This window comes from Neopsephotus bourkii, unplaced genomic scaffold, assembly GCF_033783945.1.
Source record: "Neopsephotus bourkii isolate Nb327-2 ecotype Australia unplaced genomic scaffold, CSIRO-AGI_Nbou_v1 NB_1491, whole genome shotgun sequence".
Taxonomy (NCBI): domain Eukaryota; kingdom Metazoa; phylum Chordata; class Aves; order Psittaciformes; family Psittacidae; genus Neopsephotus; species Neopsephotus bourkii.
In genome coordinates, this window is record NW_026901967.1 from 88,681 (window position 1) to 109,892 (window position 21,212).

Consider the following 21,212-nt stretch of genomic DNA (forward strand, 5'->3'; position numbering starts at 1 on the left):
CTTTTATATGGGTCTGAATCATGGGTCATCTACTGTCATCACCTGCGACTCCTGGAACGCTTTCATCAGCGCTGCCTCCGTACAATTCTAAACATCCATTGGACTGACTATGTGTCTAATGTCACTGTCCTCGAACAGGCAGGGGTCACCAGCATCGAGGCCATATTGCTGAAATTGCAGCTGCGCTGGGCAGGGCATGTCTCTAGAATGAAGGATCACCGCCTCCCCAAGATCGTGTTTTATGGTGAACTTGCCACCGGTAGCTGCAAGAGAGGTGCCCCAAAGAAGAGATATAAGGACTCCCTGAAACAATACCTTAGCCTTGGCCATATTGACTACCATCAGTGGTCCACCTTGGCCTCCAGTCGGGAGACTTGGAGGCACACCATACATAATGCCGCTGACTCCTTTGAGAGTTCACGAAGAACTAGTCTCGAGGAGAAAAGACAACGCAGGAAGAATCGTGTCCCACCTGTTCCACCCAAGGAGACCTTCTGCTGTGCTTTTTGTAGCCAGATTTGCCTATCCCACATTGGCCTTCTTAGTCATCAGCGCGCTTGTAGTAAGCGTGGGTAAAAGCCCTTCCCACATCTTCATTCGCGAAGTCAAGGCCCATTCATATAAATTATGTAAATAATGTTTTTATACATGCTTTACTTTGTGAAGGTTCTTTCCACATAGTATGTGTATCTTCAGCCAAGATATGCATACACATAATTCACATTTAAAGCCTATCTGTATGTATATGCACTCTAGGCATGTATGAATGCCTATTAGGTTGCATGGTACCATTTTTTATATGACAGGTACCTGTCTGTGGTTAAGTCAGCTGGATTTTGCCTCTTGTTCCCAGCATAACATACATATTTAAAAATACACAATCAGTATTGGCATTCCTCATGGGGTGACCCAATAGAAGGATGGGTCCAGCCCATTGGGACAGCTGGTTGTAAAACCTCCAGGAGAGGAAGTGCCTTGACTCTAGTCCCCATGTTCAAGTCTTGCTGGCAGCATAGAGGATGAGGTGCGCCAGTATCTATGTGGCCACAACTTAAAAGCATTAAGAATAATAATAAAATAATCAAAAGATTAGGATTTTAAAGGTGTGTTCAAGAACTGTAGGAGGTAGTTAACCCTAAAAACCTCAAGTTCCTGTTATCACCACTATGTATTTTCACACCACAGGGTGTAAAATAATTGGTTCCCTCAGGAGAAGCAGCCTGAGACAGCCACTTGAGTTTGACTTGCTTTGCACTGTGAGTCCCAGAGAAAAGGGAGAATGTAGGTTGTTTAATCTTCAGTAATCCATTTGTGTATATCTTAAAGAGACACTGCTGTCCTGCCTGGCTTCTTTGGTGGGGCGGCAGAAGAACTAGTGGGTTTCAAATGCCACTTAGTAGGGATTTTTGGGGGTTTGGAGGGGTGTGTGTTTGTAATATTTTATTTTACTTGTGTCCTAAATTTAAGTAAATTTTTTTGACACATGCATTAGACCACCATTCCAGATAGAGAGTTTTTGAGATACAGACACAGTATTTCAGATACTGAAGCATTTAGAAAAACATCTAAAAAGCCTTGTGTGGGCAGGCCCTTGAAGGACTGAGCCCTTTGCCTCTGCTGTTCTTTGAGAATGTATGGATGACTCTTCCTTGAGTTCTGGTATCCTTTCATGGTTTAAGCCCAACCAGTAACTCAGAACCACGCAGCAGCTCGCTCACTCCTTCTCTTCTTCCCCCTGCTCCCAATAGGATGGAGAGGAGAATTGAAAGAATGTAACTCCCATTGGTTGAGATAAGAACAGTCCAGTAACTGAGGTATAACACAAAACCACTACTGCTACCACCGATATTAATAAGGGAAATAACAAGGAGAGAGAATATAAAACTATAAAGGGAAGGAAAGAAAAAAACAAACAATAAACACAAGTGCTGCACAAGACGATTGCTCACCAACTGCTGACTAATACCCAGCCCAACCCAAACTGCAATCTGGGCCTTCTGGATGCTTCTCCTGATCTCCAATTTATGTACTGGGACATGATGTGCTGTGGTATGAAATACCTCTTCAGGTGGTGTGGGTCAGGTGTCCTTTCTCTGCTTCCTCCCAGATTCTTGTGCCCCTCCTCACTGTTAGAGCATGAGACTGAACAGTCCTTGATCAGGGTAGACATTACTTAGCAACAACTAAAACATCGGTGCGTTAGCAGTGTTCTTCTCAGGCTGAAGACGAAAACACAGCACTGCACAAGCTACTACGAAGGAGAAAAATAACTGTTACAGCTGTACCCAGGGCATACCCCATGGGTAGCAGGTAGACTACCCAAGATAACTATATAGCAAATATTCACCATCATGAAAATGTTAGTCCTTTATAAGCACTGTACTTAATTCTGTTTTAGCACTTAGAGGTCTTAACTCTCTGCTCAACAAGTTACATTTATCCAAAGATAGATACTCAGACAATGTGAGAAAAATGAGATGCTTTACAGGCTAGCTTTCCATGAGTTTTAACTTTACCATATTTTCCTTCACATTTGCAATGTTTTCTTAGACTCTGATATTAAACATTCTAGCTGTTCTTGTAAAGCTGAGTTGCAGGCATGCCTGAAAAGTCCTACCTAATGGACTGTGTTTTCTTATCAATACTGTACACCATACATTGCATGAAACGCTTCAGTTAAAATGTTCAAATACATAGAGGGGTTTTCACAAAGGTGAACCTCAGTTTTGGTGTGGCTGGTCTTAGTCTCCCTGCGCATCCTTTGTAGATGATGGGAAAAGATGCACTCATTCAGAGGATGTCTCTGAGGAGCTTTCTCTTTGTGGTGGCAGAACAGGGACATGCCTGAGGAGAGGAGTCTCACTGGGCTAGTTATATTTGCATGGTAGGGAAGTATTCCTAAAGGCTTCTTTCAGTGATGCATGGAAAGTGAGAAATTCCAGCATATATCTTTAATTTTCAGATGCTTGTTATTCTTGTGAGAATGTTTGTCTTGTGGTGATGTTTCTGCTTATGAAATTAACTTCAGGCCATCTAGGGAAGAACTTCATTCTTAAGAAACACAGGGAAATCTTTTCCAAATAATGCTGGTTTTAATTGCAATCTCTTTGTGTCTTAAAGTGAACACCGACTTGATATGGAATAAACATGTATTTTTCAGCACCCATATATACAAGAAATGCCACTGATTTTAAAGTAATGAAAGTCAGGCTCTAAATAATATATTGTGTTATGTTCCATTAACTTGATTAAGAAAGAAGCTGATGTTCAAAACACTCCAAATGGCTGCTTTAGTATGTTTTTGTCTATGAAAACGTGCTATCAGTAATACGGTATTGTGAAATCATATTTTCATGGTTTAGGACAGAGTAGTAACTTTTACAGCACAGCCTTGAAAAAAAACAGAGCTGTTATATGTAGTTAGTATTTTAGTAATGGTTATTAAAGAGGAATTTCATGACATGAAGGTCCAGACAAGAACACCCAAATATAGTATTGCTTGGGCAAAGGAGTAGCTTCATCATCAGGGACATTCTGCAGTTCAGCTTTTTCTGAAATAAAATATGTGGGTTTTGTGCATGTCTTTCTTTTACAGCCAGCTACATATGGAGACATAAATCCATTTTTGATAGAAAGTTACTTGAGTTTTCTCACCTATATATAAATAAATATGATAGTGGAAGCAATCAATGACCTGAAATTAACCGTGTGGTAAATGTGATTTGAAATATATAATATTGCCTAGATTGCTGACTCACTCCCAGGTGACCTAAGGGTAACTCAAACCAGTCCACTTTGCATTTCATAATAAAAATTGCTCTTTCAACTCACAGCATAGTTAATTCATTCACGTTTCATAACTTGGAAAGGAAGAGAGATGCAGAGAAACTTATTAATGACTACAGTCTTGAAATGGGAGAGCAGTTGACTGTTGCGTGGAGTGCAGTGGCATGAGAACTGTGCTATAACAATCTTAAAATCTTTAGAAAGCAAAATGAGTTTAACAATTATATTAATAAAATGATTAAAAGCCATGATTAAGTTGTTAAAAACCAGATTAATTACTGGAGAAACTTAGGGTGGGAAATAGTCTTATCATGCTAGCCTAACTAGCACAGTCATACCAAATGTGAATTTTCTGTAGAACATCAACAGAACTAAGTGGAGCGTGTTTGGAGCAGGAAGAAGAGAGTAGCAGTGATCAGCCTACTTTGAGCAGTATGTCATGGCTTAAGTAGAGTCTTAGAATAGTTAGGGTTGGAAAGGACCATAAAATCATCTAGTTCCAATGCCCCTGCCGTGGGCAGGGACACCACACACTAAACCATGTCGCCCAAGGATCTGTCCAACCTAGACTTGAATGCCGCCAGGGATAGAGCATTCACAACCTCCCTGGGCAACCCATTCCACTGCCTCACCACCCTTACAGTAAAGAACTTCTTCCTTACATCCAATCTAAACTTCCCCTGTTTAAGTTTGAAGCCATTACCCCTTGTCCTATCACTACAGTCCCTAAAGAAGAGTCCCTCCCCAGCATCCCTATAGCCCCCCTTCAGAAACTGGAAGGCTGCTATGAGGTCTCCACGCAGCCTTCTCTTCTCCAGGCTGAACAGCCCCAACTGTCTCAGCCTGTTTTGATATAGGAGGTGCTCCAATCCCCTGACCATCCTTGTGGCCCTTCTCTGGAATTGTTCCAAGAGTTCCATGTCCTTTTTATGTTGAAGACACCAGAACTGCACACAATACTCCAAGTGAGGTCTCACAAGAGCAGAGTAGAGGGGCAGGATCACCTCCTTCGACCTGCTGGTCACTCTCCTTTTGATGCAGCCTTTTGAAGTAGTATTAAAAACTTCAAAACAAATCTTGAAGTAGTGTTAAACAAAGTGATACATGGACTAAGCATGGTATTTCTAAAACTAACCTTCACTTACCAACTTGACCTGATCAGAGAGGATGCCATATGATCATCAGTTACCATTTAAAATAATTTAATTAATTTTTAATATAATTCCCTTTTCTAATTATTTTAAGGAGCAATTTTGTATTTCAGCATTTTAAATGTAAAGGCACTGCTTCAGTCTGATAAGGGAGGGTTAAAAATTCAGATAGATACACGTAATGTGTCATGGTTATATAAGTTAAAACTATTTCCTCTGATCGTTTTTCTTTTTAGTAGAAGCATGGTTTTTTGCATGTCTTCATTCAAATTGCTCATGGTGAGGAAGGCAGCGGGTTAAACCCATGGTCTGCGATGTCAGTTATTCAACAAAGATGTGATTTGGAGCTGCAGCTTGGAAAACAAAACAGTGCATTGAGTATTTTGTGACTGTTAAGCTAGCAGACCAAATCAGTCCTGGTCTCCAGGGAATCTGGAGGCAGGGTGTGTCACTTCTGGAAAGAAATAATTTCATTGAAATATCAAGGCAACTCAGCTCCAAGCTGCAACCACAGTGTCTTGTGTTCTCAGGTGCCTTTAACTTGTCAGCGGCATGGTTATTACTGATGGATCTGATCATACTGATGCTTTTTATCAGACATGTCTTGTAACTCAGCTGGCTAGCCTTTAGTGTTTTGATTTTGTACTTTGGTGTACGTTACTAAATAACACAGGGCTTGGAATTAAGCTGAAATGAATGCCTTTAATTTCCTAGAAAATTGTCTGAATTCATTATTCGAAGTAGGATTTATTTTTGTATCTTTGTAAAGAAATAAAGAGAACTCAAGTATTCAGCTTTTAAATATAGTTCTATATTTCCATATTTAAAACACAATTTTACACTTTTTTTTCAAGTGAACATTCTGTTGATACCTGTGTGCAGTAGTGATTTTAGTAACCTCCAGTGGATAACAAAAGGTTCATTATAAAATAACTTTTCTTTATAATCATACTTAAGAAACATCTTTGCCTCGAAATGTGTTCTGGAGAGTCCAGGATGCAGCAGCTGAGAAACAGGGCTGAAATGCTCTTTTGACAAGAGCTTGAAATCCTTTTATTCATCAATAGCAAAGCTGTCTTCAAAAATAATTTCTACTACCCTTAACAATACACTTCCAACCTTAATACCAGCTTCTCAGTAGTGTAATCGAACTTCACTATCTCACCTAAGTAGAATGAAAACTCCAGATTGGGCTCTGGGATACAGTAAAGCAAACTGTAATCCTACTTCAGATAAGGGGAAGCTTTGCTTGCAGTGAGGTTGTTTTGGGGAGAGGATTATTTCTTGAGGGGAAAAAGAGTGGATGGAGCCCTCGGCAAGAGGTCCACTTCACTAAGTGAACAGTTCTGCTGAATGAAACCAGGCAAGTAAATTTGCTAATGCTTTGCCACAGAAGAAAGACCACAAGGTCACTGCCTCTGAATGAGCTAGTAGCAGAAGGGGCTGGCTTGATACTTGATGAAGCTGAAGAACTGGGTACCAGCAATCTCTACTAATTCAGCAGGAACTAGGGCTGTCCAGTTAAATCAGCAGTTTTAAGGCCGGTGTAGCAGAGGTTTATGGAGGAGGTTTGAATGATGAGGGAATTGAGTGGCTGTAGATCTGTCTTATATGTCAGGTCCAGCTTCTCATATGAGTCATCAAGCAGATTTCATCATTCATCGTTAAGCAGATTTACTTATTGTGGAAAAACTTAGGAACATGTGACAAACTTCTTCGTTTGGGTAAAAATAAGGGTGTCTTACTCCAAGTGAAATACCTGGAATTCCCAGATAAATGAACGAGCCAGATGAGCATGTTTATAGGTAAATTCAAGTTTTTTCTTTGTAAAATTCTTTGATTGCAGCTTGAATTCTTCTGTGAGCTTCTGTCACAAACTTTTTCTTGTGATAGCCTCAAAAAATGACCCATATGTTGCAGACTCCTCTCTGGATTTTTATATTTTAGATACTGTACAAATGGAAAAGCTAATTTATTGTATTTTTATTTTTTATTTAGCCCGTGATTTCTTTATTGGAAAAATCAGCTTAAACCGTGACTAGTTTTAAATTTTTTAACAGAATCATCTATTTTACAATGTTAAGAGTAGCTTAGGTAGATCAAAGAATCACCACAATAAGTTTCATTCAGGTACACCGTTTTAATTAATAATTGTAAGGAGATACCATAAGTTTAGTATTTTAGCTAGAAAAGAAAATAGTTTTCTAATTTTAAGGGGTAAGATACTATACGAAAAGATAAAACCATTTAAATTTTCCTATTCCATCCTTTTATGAAAAGCAGGGAAAGCAAATTGCAAATATTTAAAATGTCAAACTAATGGAAGCATAAATGATGAACAACTCCTAATGCATGCAAAAAGAAGCCATGGTTTGCTATGGGACTATGAGAAAAGAACTGAATAATTCATCAGTGTAGAATAAATAAGAGTATTTCAGTGCAAGAGTTGCAGGTTTGTTTATTGATCTACCTGGTACAAGTTCTTAAAACATTCATTGGATAGCCCAAGCTAGAAAATGTAATATACCTATAATACTGAAAATGCTTTATTTCTGGTTTTGGACCATCAGGGAAGAAAATCCAAACAAATAAATATGAACACAGGAAAAAAAACCTTCAGTACATTAGATAGTGAAAGATAGAAACTGAAGTTGCATAACATGTAAGAGTGGACTATTGCAGAATGCCTACAGCTACAATATTCTTACAATTCTTAAGCAGTAAAAGTGACCTGCTGTCATGGCCACTGAAACTTCGCATTGCTCTGCCCTCCTTCCCACTCAGAGGTACAGAGGAGAGATGGTGTATATAAACCGCACAGTGTAATCAAGTCTCAAATAATTAGGCCAGTTGAAACTAATGCATTGAATACCTCCCTGAAACATCGTAATCCACAAGCAAAAAACAGCCAACATTAGTAAATTAATTTAATTTTGAGTAGCTAGCCTGAAGAAGAGAGGTAATTCCTCTCTAGATGAGACCTTTTTCTCTGGAAAGCACAAGAACCAAGTCTGAATCACCTGCATGGTCTTCCACAAAAGCATGCTTTTCTTCCCCTTTCAACATCACAAATGGTTCCTCCGATACCCATCTGATGGCACTGGCTACCCTCACTCAGGGTACCTCTTCAGAATGGGACCTTAAGCAGCAGGCTTTCTGAGGAGGCTGTAGAGGCTCTCAGTCAACAGTCCCATGTGTTGGCTTAATTCCATCTCCTTCCTCCATATCTTTCATTAACAAAGTTGTACAAAACCCACTCCTCCAAAAAGGACATATCCCCTTCACAGGAACTGACAACAATGTGTGTTCGTACATGTGTGAGGTAGACTTATGGTCATTCGCTGCCATGTCTGTAGCTCAAAGAATTGCCTATTTCACCCAGCCTGGAAAATTGCATGCTGAACTCTGAGGTTCACCAAGGAACGAAGCTGGGTTCCTCTGTTATTGGTGCTAAGTCAGATTTAAAAATAGGGAAAAAAAACCCGCCCAACCCACTATTGAGCCAATTATGGAAATGTATATTTCTTTCAAAGCCTTGTTAAGGGGTTTAATGGCTAACATCTTAACAGATGTTAAGTATAATTTTGGTATTTTTCTCCCTGTTTTGGAATAATCATTATTGCCCTTTTTTAAAAAAATTTAACTCTTAAGTATATTTTACCATTTTTCCTTTCAAAGTGTGGGAAACAGGATGAAGTCACTGGGAGCAGAACCCAATATCCCCATAGAATCACAGTATCAACTGGATTGGAAAAGACCTTTAAGATCAAGTCCAGCTGTTCCCCAGCACTGTCAAGTCCACCACTGAACTGTGTCATAAAGTGCCTAATCTACACGGTTTGTAAACACTTCCAGGGATTGTGATTCCACCACTGCCCTGGGCAGTCTGTTCCAATGGCTGACCACCCTTCTGGGGAATAATCTGTCCCTAATATCCAGTCTAAACCTCCCCTGGTGCAGCTTGAGGCCATTTCCTGTTGTCCTGTCACTTGTTCCTTGGGAGCAGAGACCAGTCCTCTCCTGGCTCCATCCTCCTTTCAGGCAGTTGTAGAGAGCGAGAAGGTCCCCCTGAGCCTTCTCCAGACTAAACACCCCAGTTCCCTCAGCCATTCCCCATCACACTTGTGCTCCAGGCCATCACCAGCAACACTGCCCTTCTCTGGACCTGCTCCAGCACCTCAATGTCTCTCTTGTAGTGAGGGGCCCAGAACTGAACACAGGATTCGAGTTATGGCCTCACCAGTGCCCAGTAGAGGAGGATGATCACTGCCCTGGTCCTGCTGGCCACACTATTGCTGATACAGGCCAGGATGCCGTTGGCCTTCTTGGCTGTCTGGGCACAAGCTGGCTTATGTTCATCTCTTGTCAGTCAGTATCGTCAGGTCCTTTTCCAGTGAGCAGCTTCCCAGCCACTCTTCCCCAAGCCTGGAGAATTCCATGGGATTGTTGTGGACCAAGTGCATGACCTGGCACTGATTCTTCTTGAACCTCATCCTGCTGGCCACAACCTCATCAACCATAGGAGCACTGCATCCTGAGAAGTTGTGCCTTCCTTCTCTCACAGGCATTCTTTCAAAACTTATGGCAGCTCTGGCAGAGGCTGCAGTTGAGGGGGACATCTGAGATCCACTGAGTGCATGAAGACATCGTGACATACATTAATGCCTGGTATAGTTTAGTAATGTGAGCAGGCGTGAGTGAATCTGGGATGGAAGGCTTTTGAAAACTGTGTATCAGAGGAGATGCTGCTTAGTATTTTTCTGATACCTGGCAGCTTAACTTTATTTTGCCTATCTGACTTCATCCTGTGTTTGCCCAGTGATTTATTATAGTCTATTTAAATGCTTTATTTTGTAGCATCAGCTGCATTGGACATACTAGAGTGTGTATTACATGGCTGGTAAAGATGGGCACAGCTAAGGTAGCACAGGGGTGATCAGGAATTAGCATGCAAGGAGGGCTGATATTGTAAGACTGTTCACCGTTACTAGTGCTCCTTTAATGGGTTACTCCTTCTTAGTCAAGAGACTGCAGTGCAGGCTCTTTTGGACATTTTAAGATGCTTAGCCTTTTAATGTCATTGAGTTTCTCCATCAGTGATTCTGCTGTTGTCATTGTTGATCTAGAAAACCTGTACATACAGAAGTAAGATCCAACATACTTCACTCAATCCATGTCTGCACCTATTCATGGTTTTACTTGGCATTGTTACCTGATGCTCACCTTAAACAGGTCAGGTTTTGCTTAAGAAAAAGGTGAAAACTTTCTCTTCTGTTTTGCTTTGGAAATGCAGATAATGTGAAAACAGTTCACAGAAGCCATACTTTAGGAGCGATTTCTGTACGTTCACACCATTTGCTTATTTCTCACTCTGCCTGGGAGGCCAAGATACTGTGGCAGACCTGGAAGAGACTTCCAGGGAGTCACATGATTTTGCATGCATTTCAGCCACATCATACTCCACTGTATTGAACTTGGCTGTGCCCAGAGAATGGCAGTGGCAAGTGAGGAATGGTCTTCATGAGCTACAGTTTTATCAGCTAGCTTGGTTGGTTTGTGGTAGCCTCTCATGAGAAGGCATTATGATTCAAAGTGTTTGCTATGTCCGGTTCACCCAACTAGCTTTTCCTGCCAGTTGCAGTTATCTAGTATTTTAATACTGATCCTGCAGACCAGATCCTTGAACAAATAAGACTCTTTGTTGCAGGTTTTTCTAGTGAGTCAAAGTTTTACACTGAGTTCTGAAGCTAGCACCTTCTGCAGTCTTTGTATTTTAATGACGCATTCTGGACTTTTATTTGGAAAGATCATATAGCTTAGATGCTAAATATGCTACTGCTAGTTGTTCAGAAAGTTGATTCTAAAGCACAGCTTAAGCCTTTGAAAAGTCGGTGGTAATTAACTGAATGTTTCATTTCTGCTTGGCTTAAAAAGGTCAGCCCTTCTTTCCGCTAGTTTTAACTCTTCCCAGCATTATTCTTTTATTTCCTAGAGAGTCTGCCAAACACCTGGAAATACAATTTCCAGATCTGCATCTTTTGGAAATCAAGTGTTGAGCATACAATAGAGTGATAAGTTAATAAACATAAGCCATTCAGATTCTGTAGGGCAGATACTGGCAGGTAAACTGCAAATGGATCTCCGTGCATTGTGTGTGCAGGAGTCCTTCCACAGGATACTGTGAGTCTTTATAGGTAATTCAGCCTTATGCCGTACAGAAGCATATCACAGGAAGACTACTAGAAATTAAAAGTAATTGAAGTTCCAGCACGTGACAATGCTAACAGTTTGGCTTGCCTTTTTGTGACTATCTCCTGCTTGTAAATTGCCAGAAGCAATATTCTTTATTTGCTTATTCCAGCTGAAGGATTTGTAAAGGTAACTAATTTCGTCCTCTGATTCACTTCTTGGAAATACGTTTTTTCTTTTCCAAAAATCGTAACCTGAATTCTTCTAATTATTCATGGTGGTTATTTTGGGGGTTGGTAAAATTGTAAGTATTGTCAGCAGAACATTCCTTCTTGTACTGTTTGTAACAGAATCCTGTTTTGAAGCTTGATGTAGTTCTGAAAGAATATTACAGTCTGCTGAAATTATCTTTAAAGTGCTTTGAAATTGCTGATAGCATGCATAAATTACTTTCTTTACTATCTGCTATGTATATCCTTGTGTATGCATGAGGATGTTTATACACATAACTAAAAGTGTGCAACTTACATTCAAATCTGTATATGTAGAGGCATACTCAGTTGCAATATTTTTAAAAATCCAGATGAGATCTACTTATTTGTGCATTTGTATATCTGTGCAATTTCTAGCATCCTTTCCCTCAACATTCGTTCGTTATTTTAAGAAAATATTATACTTGTATAGAATAATCACTATACAATTTCAGTTTACCTTCAGATGAAACAATGACGTTATGACATATCCAGAGAATGACTTTCTGTGTTTTGGTCAGGTTTTGATTTGGTTTTTTTGTTTGTTTGTTTTTGTGGGGTTTTGTGGGTTTTTTGGTGTTTTTTGTTGCTGTTTTGTTTGTTTGTTTGTTTGTTTGTTTCTTTTGGGGGGCAAATGCCTACCATGCAACGACAAAGGTTTTTGGTTTGGTTTGGATTGGTTTGATTTGTTCTATGGATTTAATGCCTACCATTCAATGACAAAGGTTTATTCTTCCTTTGTTCTTTTCAGAGTGCTGCAGCAGCTCCCAGTCCAGTGCTAGGAAACATTCCCCCAGGAGATGGCATGCCAGTAGGTCCTGTACCACCGGGGTTTTTTCAGGTATTCAGAAAAATTATGATTACAGGAATTTCAGGATAGAAAATCCTCCGTAATACTGTTTACAAGTCTGTAGAAAAGGTCCTGTGCTAAACTATGTCTTGCTAATATGATGCAATAACTTAGATTTTTTTTTTTTAACAGAAGTGAATAGGTAGAAAGGAAGGGATGTTTCTGACAGACAAGTATTTAATATATGGAATAGGACAGCACAAGTTATTTCAAAATTTCAAGGATAAGAAATGGTGGAGACTGAAAATGCTTTGATATAGTTTTCAAATAATGTCTTGTGATATGTACATTTCATTGAAAATGTAACGTAAAAGTTTTGTTGGTCATGTTTAGCCCTGTGGTAAAGCCACAGGCCAGATTTTTAGGATGTTAGAATTAGACATAGGCAGTTAAGAATTGCATCTCCTTGCACATTGAAGATCTCAACCAAAATGCCTAAAAAAACCCAGCCAAGCATTTAGACCTTGTGTTGCTTCTATTAAGTTTTGTCATAAATGAAACTGAATACCCAGTTAGCACCTTGGACCTTGACTACAGAATGCTGTAATGGAAAAAATAGCAGCTGTTAGTGCAAGGCCAGCCTAACAGTTGTAATCCAGAGGTTAGACTGCTCGTGTGAGTGAGTTCACATCTCCTCCTACCAAAACTCGGTTGCTTTACCCGGTTGCTTTTCTTCATGCTGGCGAACTGTGGCTCTTCAGCAGGAGCAAAAAGTAGCAGCATCTCTAGCACTGATACAGCTCTTCAGGAAGAACAGAGATTTCTGCCTTACATGCTTGATTTCATGATGTGAAAGAAACAACCCAGATTTGCAGGATTGTGATGTGGGGAGAACATCGTGATAAGGTGTTCCGTAACAGTAAAATGCTGAAGTCCAGGTAGAGACCAGTATGTTTTTCCTTCAGGGATACATAGATAAAAGAAGCATGTTTCATCAGGGCAAAAAAAGGAAGAAGAAACATTAGGGGTTTTTTGTTGTTGTTGTTGTTTTGTTTTGTTTTTAATCCCAGTGCTGTGATTGCATATAGATGGCGGTATATCAGAAGCCTTAATTTACACTCTATGTAAGTGACAGTGTTTTTTGTAGGCTCTCATTTCCCCACAGTCATAGAGGGAAAAACTGTTCCATGCAGCACTGATACCAACAAAAAGAAATCCTGAACCTGGCATGAGCATGTTGTTTCCTTCATCAACTAAAAAACTGAGACGTGATTTTTAATACATGAATGAAAAGATATTTGCAAGTGAAGTAGAAAATATCTTACTTTTGCCAGTCAGAAAATCTTCAGGAATTGGCAGAACCAATTAATTACTTTATTTCTGTTTTTACTGTTTTGACCAGCCTGTTGGGTAGATCTTTTTTTTTGCACACATTTTTATCTTAATTTTTCTATTTTATAAACATTTCACTTTTTCTTATTTTAACCACCCACTCCAGTTTTAGTGTCAAAGGAATTAATTTTTCCTTTTATTGTCTTTGAGGACAATCAAGAGTGGGAAGGGAACAGATAGGACAAGTATGAGAATTACAGAGGAGAGAAGAACTATTTTAAAGGTTTTGCAGAAGGAGGGTGTGGGAGTTTTGTTTTTAGAAGTGTGAAAAGACTTCTAGCCACTCTAGATCTTTAAAGATGATAGAAAGTTAAGTACGGGTAAATGTTCCTTGTCTGTCAGTATCTGAATTCAGTCTTACTTGAAGTCCCACCAACATCCTGCTCTTTTTGCGAGGCCTGGTATTGAAAATAAACAGAGGAAAATCCATTTTCAGGGTAATGCAGTTTGTGCACTAATCAGAACTATCATCAACTAAACAGCATGGCTAGTGAGTCTTTTTCAAGACAGGTTCCAGGATCTGGTCTGCACAGTCTAGTCTCGACTGCTCCAGAGGTCACCCTTCACCTCTCCTTGAAACTGCCACCTTGTCTCTCTGTAACATGCAGTGCTCAAGATGAGTTCTTAACAGTTTTATCTGATACAGATCTACTTTCCTCAGCTGAGTGGGATTCTCAACAGGACAGATATTTTTCAAGAGGTTATTAAGGTTTTGCTGTAGTCATCTGCTTAAAATATATGTAAAGAAATAACATGCTGGTTAGCAAATCCAAGTTTGATAGCAGATGCGTTGATATGGTTGGGAGCAAACCCAGCTCTCAGCTGGGAGCTAACAACAAGGGGAGCTAAGCCAAAATCCAGTCAGTTATCTAACAGTGTACTGAAACTGTAAGGTGTGTATAGAGCAAACACATACAGACAGTCCATGACAATGTGCTCTGATGTTGGAGTGAGTGCTGTGAAGAAGCAGTTAATATATCTGGTTGAAATACCTTCAGATGGAGTAAAGTCTTATCAATGTCAATTTATCGGAGGATAAGAAAATATACTGGCAGACATAGCCATGTATGTGAAGTTTGAAAGTTGAGCAGCATGATCTGCTGCCATAAGAAACACGTGAAACAACAAGGAAGAAAGAGAAACTCATGCCTACTTCCTTCATAGCTGCTTTATTTCCAGTAAGTTGCTTTCTTTAACTAGACAATCTGTTCTGTATACACTTCTGCAATTCCTCTGATCCTAACTGATGACAAGAATAAACCAAATCACAGAAAACACGTTCATAGAGTGAATCACAGACTGGTTTGTGTTGGAAGGTACCTTAAAACTCATTCAGTTCCAACCCCCTGCCATGGGCAGGGGCACCTTCCACTAGGCCAGGTTGCTCCACACCCCATTCAACCTGGCCCTGAATATTTCCAGGGATGGGGCAGCCACAGCTTCTTTGGGAAACCTGTTCATCTGTCTTTGTATGAATACTGACAGATTTTAGCTTTTCCATGAACTGCTGGTCTTCTTTCACTGAAAGCTGGGGATTCAGACGTGCAAATCACTCCTAAATCACAAAAGTGGACAATTTTTGTTTTCAAGAGAAGATTATAGAAACAGTGGGAGAACTGTTCTTATATATCTACATTTAGTTCACTAGGACTTTGCACGACAAATACGTAATAACTTCTCAAGTTTTTATAACCTGAAATTCATTTATAAGATCATCCTGGAATGATAAGGTTGCCTTTTGCTGATTTCAGAAAATATTTGGATTGGTCTAAGCTGAGCCTGTTGACAGCTCTGTACCATCCAGCTCTGCTGGACAATTTGAAGACATTCATTTCTCATGAATACTAACACTGCTTCTTCACAGCACTCACTGCAACACTGTAGCTCAATTTTATCATGCAGCGCTAACCACTAATGGGGACATGTGCAAAATGGATGCTTTTACTGCTGCCATTCCTTCTTACTAGATTGGTCAGGGAGGGGTGGCAACATAGGTGTGGACAGTGCTGGGAATCAGGAAACGCTGCCTGGGTTCCAGCCTTATTGACACTGTTGACCACCAGCATTATTTCTGTGACGTTTCTATTTTTATAACAGAAAATATTGAATAAAATGATATACACCAGTATAGCACATGGAGGTAGATAACTATGGGAGAGACATGGTTTCTCAGACAATAAAACTGCTGATTACCAAATGAGGTTTTCACCTATGTGGAGACCACCAGCACTGATGTCAATTAGCAGTCTGTAGCAGTTTATGCCTGGTCCACAGATATGGAGTTCTGAAGCCAGCAGCTGTATTTATCTTCTATCTCTCTGTAACTGTATTTTTTACTTCAATTCAGGTGATACGTGATGATTGCTACACTGCTGAGAGTCCAAAATGGAACCCTTTGCAGTGATAAGTGAAAGGAAGGTGCTATAGTTGTGCACAACTACTGTCATTAACTAAATTATTTTTTTTAGAGATAATTGTTTACAGTGTCAAAAATTAATATGAAACTTTGAAAAGTCAAGAAAGCAGGTTTATGTAGAATTAGGATATGTCTGAATTGCATCTAATGCTCTGCATTTTAATGTAACTTCAAATTTCATAGCTACATACTTTTTTTTCTTTTTTTTTTGGTCCTCACCTTTCAGTTCATAGAATAGGTGATACTCTGGAAATAAATTGGGGTTATACAGTAACTGAATCTGCTCTTGGCTCATTAGCATCAAAACTGAACGTGTGGGACTATAGGAGGAGCGGAGATAATAGGTCATGCAAGACTCTTAAACTGCAAATAGGAGAACCCAAAGAAGTTTTACAGTTGATTTTGTCTCAGACTGAAATAACGGGTCAACTGCAGTTCAGTGAGGGTGATGTCTGTTGGGTCAGTGCTTCTGCTTAAATACAGAGTTTTAGAGAAGAATAATGGTTGAGAATCAATGTGAGCCTGGATGCTAAAAAACGATGTTCAGTTTATTGCTAAGGTACCCAAATTTTAACTTGGTAACCTAAGATAAGATGTTTTAATTCTCTTTCTTCATCTTTCTCTGCCTATTAAAATGGAATGTCATCAGTGATGATCCTTTCAAAAGATTATTAATTACTTGGGCAACAGCAGTCATAAAAATGTATTAGACTGCGTAAGGGCAAAATGGCTGTATACATTTCTGAATTGATCTTCTAACTCCAGTCTGAGTCTCGAAATACATCATCAGTTTGCCAGGACGACATCCTGTACATGGAGCTCAGGTGTGAGGAAAGCACTTAGCTACTATATTAATCAAATACAGTCATTCAGGGCATTTTTTCCATGCCAATTTTTAGCATCAGAGTTACCCTGCTGTTAGTTTTTTCACCTGGCCGTACAGAGAGGTCGGCATGGCCTCATCTTTGCCCTCTTTTTGTGTTCCTGATACCAAAACAGTAGAGCAACTGAGGAACTGATTAAAATTATAATAATTATTTGACTTCAGGTAAATTAGAGGATGCATATGTCAGCAGTTAAAGCTTTGGTTCTAATAGACTCTTTGAGGTGACTTAAATTCATCCACTTGTGATCAAAGAGGATTAGGTCATAGAATTCAGACTCTTATATTTTCACATGCCAATTTACTTCTAGTTTCTGGCCTGAGGGCAGCCAGCATTTTTCACCAGGGTCGGTTCTCTACAGTACAGAAGTGTTCCTTGTGATGAAAGTCTTCTTAGATAGAGGCAGAGCAAGGTCTTCCAAATTTTAAGTACTAGCCTCGCTCCCTTCTTCTTGAGGACAATGAGATTAGAAAAAAAATCAAGTTTTATACTTGCAGTGCGTCATTGTATAGTGTGCTTTAAAAAATAACACAAATATTTGCAAATATCATCATGAAGTTTTGAAGCTTGTATACACCTTTCTTCCATGGTACACTTCAACATGTCCATTTGATGCATGAGGATTGTGTTCAGGTGCAAACCTCTGCTCTTCAGGCAGTAAATTGCCCATTTCCATCCATTTCTTCACTGATCTTTAAATCAACTAAAAAATGTGATATACATTACATTTTTTATTTTTACAGACTATTTATTTCATCCTTGGTGATCATGTCAGCATTAGTAACTAAATAGAGGCCAGGGGGAAGTTCTGCAGCTTGTGTTCATTGAAGAATTTTGTATTTTTAGGCAGAATGAAAACTATTAATTTTGCAGAATTTTATTTGCCTTTTAGTTTACTTTTTGTTTTTAATGCACCTATATGCAGAATTAGAATAAATCATGGAATGGTTTGGGTTGGAAGGGACCTTAAAACTCATACAGTTCCAACCCTCTGCCAAGGGCAGGGACACTTTCCACTAACACTGGATTGCTCTGAAATTCTAGGTTCTAATTGAGTGGCTTTCATCATGTTTCTCCATGTTAGTGAGAACTAGTACAGCTGAATACCTGACTCTGGTTCTGCACTGCAATTGTGAGAAACATTTAAATACATATTTAATTTAATCCCAGTTATCTTCACATCTTTTGGTGACCAAAAGTTTGCTATGTCTGTATCTGCCTAAGGAGCCTGTTTGTTTTTTAAAGGCACTTGGGCAGGTAACACTGGGCTTGTACTTAACTCACCTGAGAGACACTGCTGAAGAGTTAACTCATCAAGTGCCAATTGATGTGTAAAGAAAGAAGGCTGTTTGATAATCGACAGTTCACTTAATATGGTAATTAAAAAAAAAGTTAAATTCTTCCATGCAACACTTCTCTTTTTAGCAGATTTGTTAAAATTTCTTCTAGTTGAGCTTGCCACAAAGCCTTATTTCCATTGAGCATATAATTTCTAAAGGAATTTTCAAGTACTTTGCTTCATTCACCAATTTGTGATCACGAGATATACTTGGAATGGCATGGGGAAAAAAGGTGTCGACATTTTTCATTTCATTTCATTCATGTTTGAAACACATGTTACATATTCTTCTTACATAAAGGGGTAAAAAAAAAAACCCAGACCAAAACCAACTCCCTTAATGTAAGGCTGTCATGCCATCTAGTGGCACTTACTTTCATTTTAGCTCAGTCCACATTAAGATTCTTAGCCTTGTGCTTTAGTAGATCTGATGTTTTAGGAGAGCATCATTACAGTAAGACACATGAGCTGAAAGAACTTTTCCATTTCTCTCCTTGCCTGCTATAAAAAAAAAAATGTTTAGCTACTGAAAATAAGCAAAGTTACTGAATTAAATCAATGACCGTATTCACCTCGTGCATTTTAAAACAAAAATAGTGCCCTATTTATATGTAAAAAGAAAATGGGTTTGTAAAAATCTTTATAATGTACTACTGAAATTTACACTTATGTTTACAATATGTACAGTAAAGTCATGGTATGATACATATTTTTAAAATAGAGCTTTTATTATGGATTTGTAAAATGCAGCATTTGAGGACAACAGTTAAATCTTTGCTATATGCCCCTAAGAAAACTGGCAAGGAGAATGATAATTGAGCAAAGGGAAGCATAGAATATCTGCTTTGTTTTAAAAAGTCACTGGTCAAAGTCTCCCAAAGAAATGCAGATGGTGCCTTTATATATCTGCTCTAATTCTATGACATCCGGGGTTAAACCAGCCTGTTTGTGGTTTTTCTCAGTCGTTACACTCCTTTTAAATGAGATCACATATATTAGTCTCCTGGAAATGATTGTGCTGCATATGTGATCCTGTGCCTCAACCACTTCATACTTGCACAGCGTCCTCAAAGATTGCTCATTTGAACAAGCATCCAGCAGTAAAAAAACTCCAGGAGAGAGAAATCCTCCAGTGTCCCTTTAAAGCCATTTTGGAATGGCTATGTTGGTTCTATGAATTGTCCACCAAGGGGTCGTTGTTAGCGCAAGGAATGAAGATTCCTAATTCCAGCTGCTAAATTACTTTACTAAAGCTAGAAGATGCAGACATCTCTCAGACAGGTCTTTGTAAGACCATAATGTGTATCTGTATTGATCTAAAAACTTTTTTGTTTCTTTGAACTCTTTCAACTGTTTCTTCCCTTAATATTCACTTAGAAACATAGAATAGTTTGGGTTGGAAGGGACCTTGATGACCATCTAGTTCATCTAGTTCTGGTGGTTTTCCCACTTTTGCAGGATTCCTTGTACTTTTTTCCCTTTTCCTTTTTTTTTTTTTTTTTTTTTAACTACAATTTCCAGTCAGTAAAAATTAACTGAAATTACTGAAAACTTAGCTGGATTTGCTATATGTTCGCAGCCATCCTGAATTCCAGCGGAGAAGAATAAATAATGGCAGGTGAAGGACTGAAAATGTAAAGAATTGGCCCTGAGCAGAAGGGTACACTGAAGTCCCAGAGGTCTGATAAGCATCATGGATTGTTAAAATATTGCTGTGAGCAAATGAAATGTTACCAAAGCTACAAATGCAGCTTGTGAGTTAAGCTAGCAGCTTTTGTAGGCCTTGAAAAGCTTTGAAAATAGATTTTAGAGGGGATTTCCCCCTCACTCTGCATTTATATAATTAATCTTAGTAAGAAGAATTTTACTGCATTTTTGAAATCTCTCTTGTTTGTAAATGCATCCACCCCAGCATAGCAGACTTGCACCCCACTGGGAACACTCAAATGCATAAATTTATGTATATAGTTCTAATTCTTTGCAGCGTTTGGATCTGCACATTTTTGTCCTTGTGAGTATCACACTGCATTTTAAAATATCTTAATTTAAAAAATTATTTTTACTTTTTAGACTATGTGAGAAGAGATTATCATCTAGAAAGATCTGCGAGTAGTTTGTGTTTGTTCCTCTCTTTTTTGTTCGTTTTCTCTAAATACCAGGAATAAAGTCAACTTTAAAAAAGATAAAGGTGTCCGACATCTGCTGGCTTAGACAATTCCATTCTTCAGTTGTGGTAATGGTTTTGCCGCTTGTAACTGTTAGAATAATTAAAACTGCTCAGCTTGAGTAGCTAAATAAACTCTGAGCCCATGCTTCCCCAGCCTCCTCTTCCACAAGTGAATCTCGCACAGGCACAGACCCACTACTTGTGAAGCAGGGGGAAGAAATAAAACTGGGCACGAGTCATTTCCCTAGGAGATCGGTTCTAGAATCTTATCCTGAAAATTCAAGTTCTGTGGGAGATAACCTTCAGAATTTTATGGGTACTGACCATATTCCAAATTTGGTGTTATAATTGCTGCTGAAGTGGTAGAGTAGGGGGAAAGATCGTCATTCATGTACGATGCTTCCTTCTGCTGAGGTTAATTCAAGTTCCCGTCTTAGTCTGACTCTTCTTTTTTACATGAGCCGCAAGTGCTTGGATTTGAAGGCAAAATCCTGGAATGATGATAGTACATGTAGCTTTGAAATTACATATTTATTAAATTTAACAGCAGGAATAACAAACTCCATCTTGTCACTGTCAAAGTTGTTCCCAAAAAATCATTTACTATAATTAGGGGTCAATAGAAGGTTTACTAAATTTGAAGAAAACCTCTGTCAAGCTTAGTGGTGCATATGATCACAGTATCACAGTATGTTAGAGATTGGAAGGGACCTCAAAAGATCATCTAGTCCAATCCCCCTGCCGGAGCAGGAACACCTAGATAAGGTTACACAGGAACATGTCCAGGCGGGTTTTGAATGTCTCCAGAGAAGGAGACTCCACAACCTCCCTGGGCAGCCTGTTCCAG

At 39.1% G+C, this 21,212-nt stretch overlaps 1 protein-coding gene across 11 annotated transcripts in view; it reads left to right on the forward strand.

Moving 5' to 3' along the window:
* The window catches only part of SSBP2 (single stranded DNA binding protein 2), a 152,837-nt gene that overhangs the window by 75,120 nt on the left and 56,505 nt on the right, over positions 1–21,212 (forward strand). For 7 of the 11 annotated variants that reach the window (XM_061369294.1, XM_061369285.1, XM_061369287.1 and 4 more), the window contains exon 4: positions 12,129–12,218. The exons of the other annotated variants lie outside the window; for them this stretch is intronic. In XM_061369294.1, the coding sequence (XP_061225278.1) occupies positions 12,129–12,218 (90 nt within the window). The remainder of the gene's footprint in view (positions 1–12,128; positions 12,219–21,212) is intronic. 11 annotated transcript variants of the gene reach the window in all.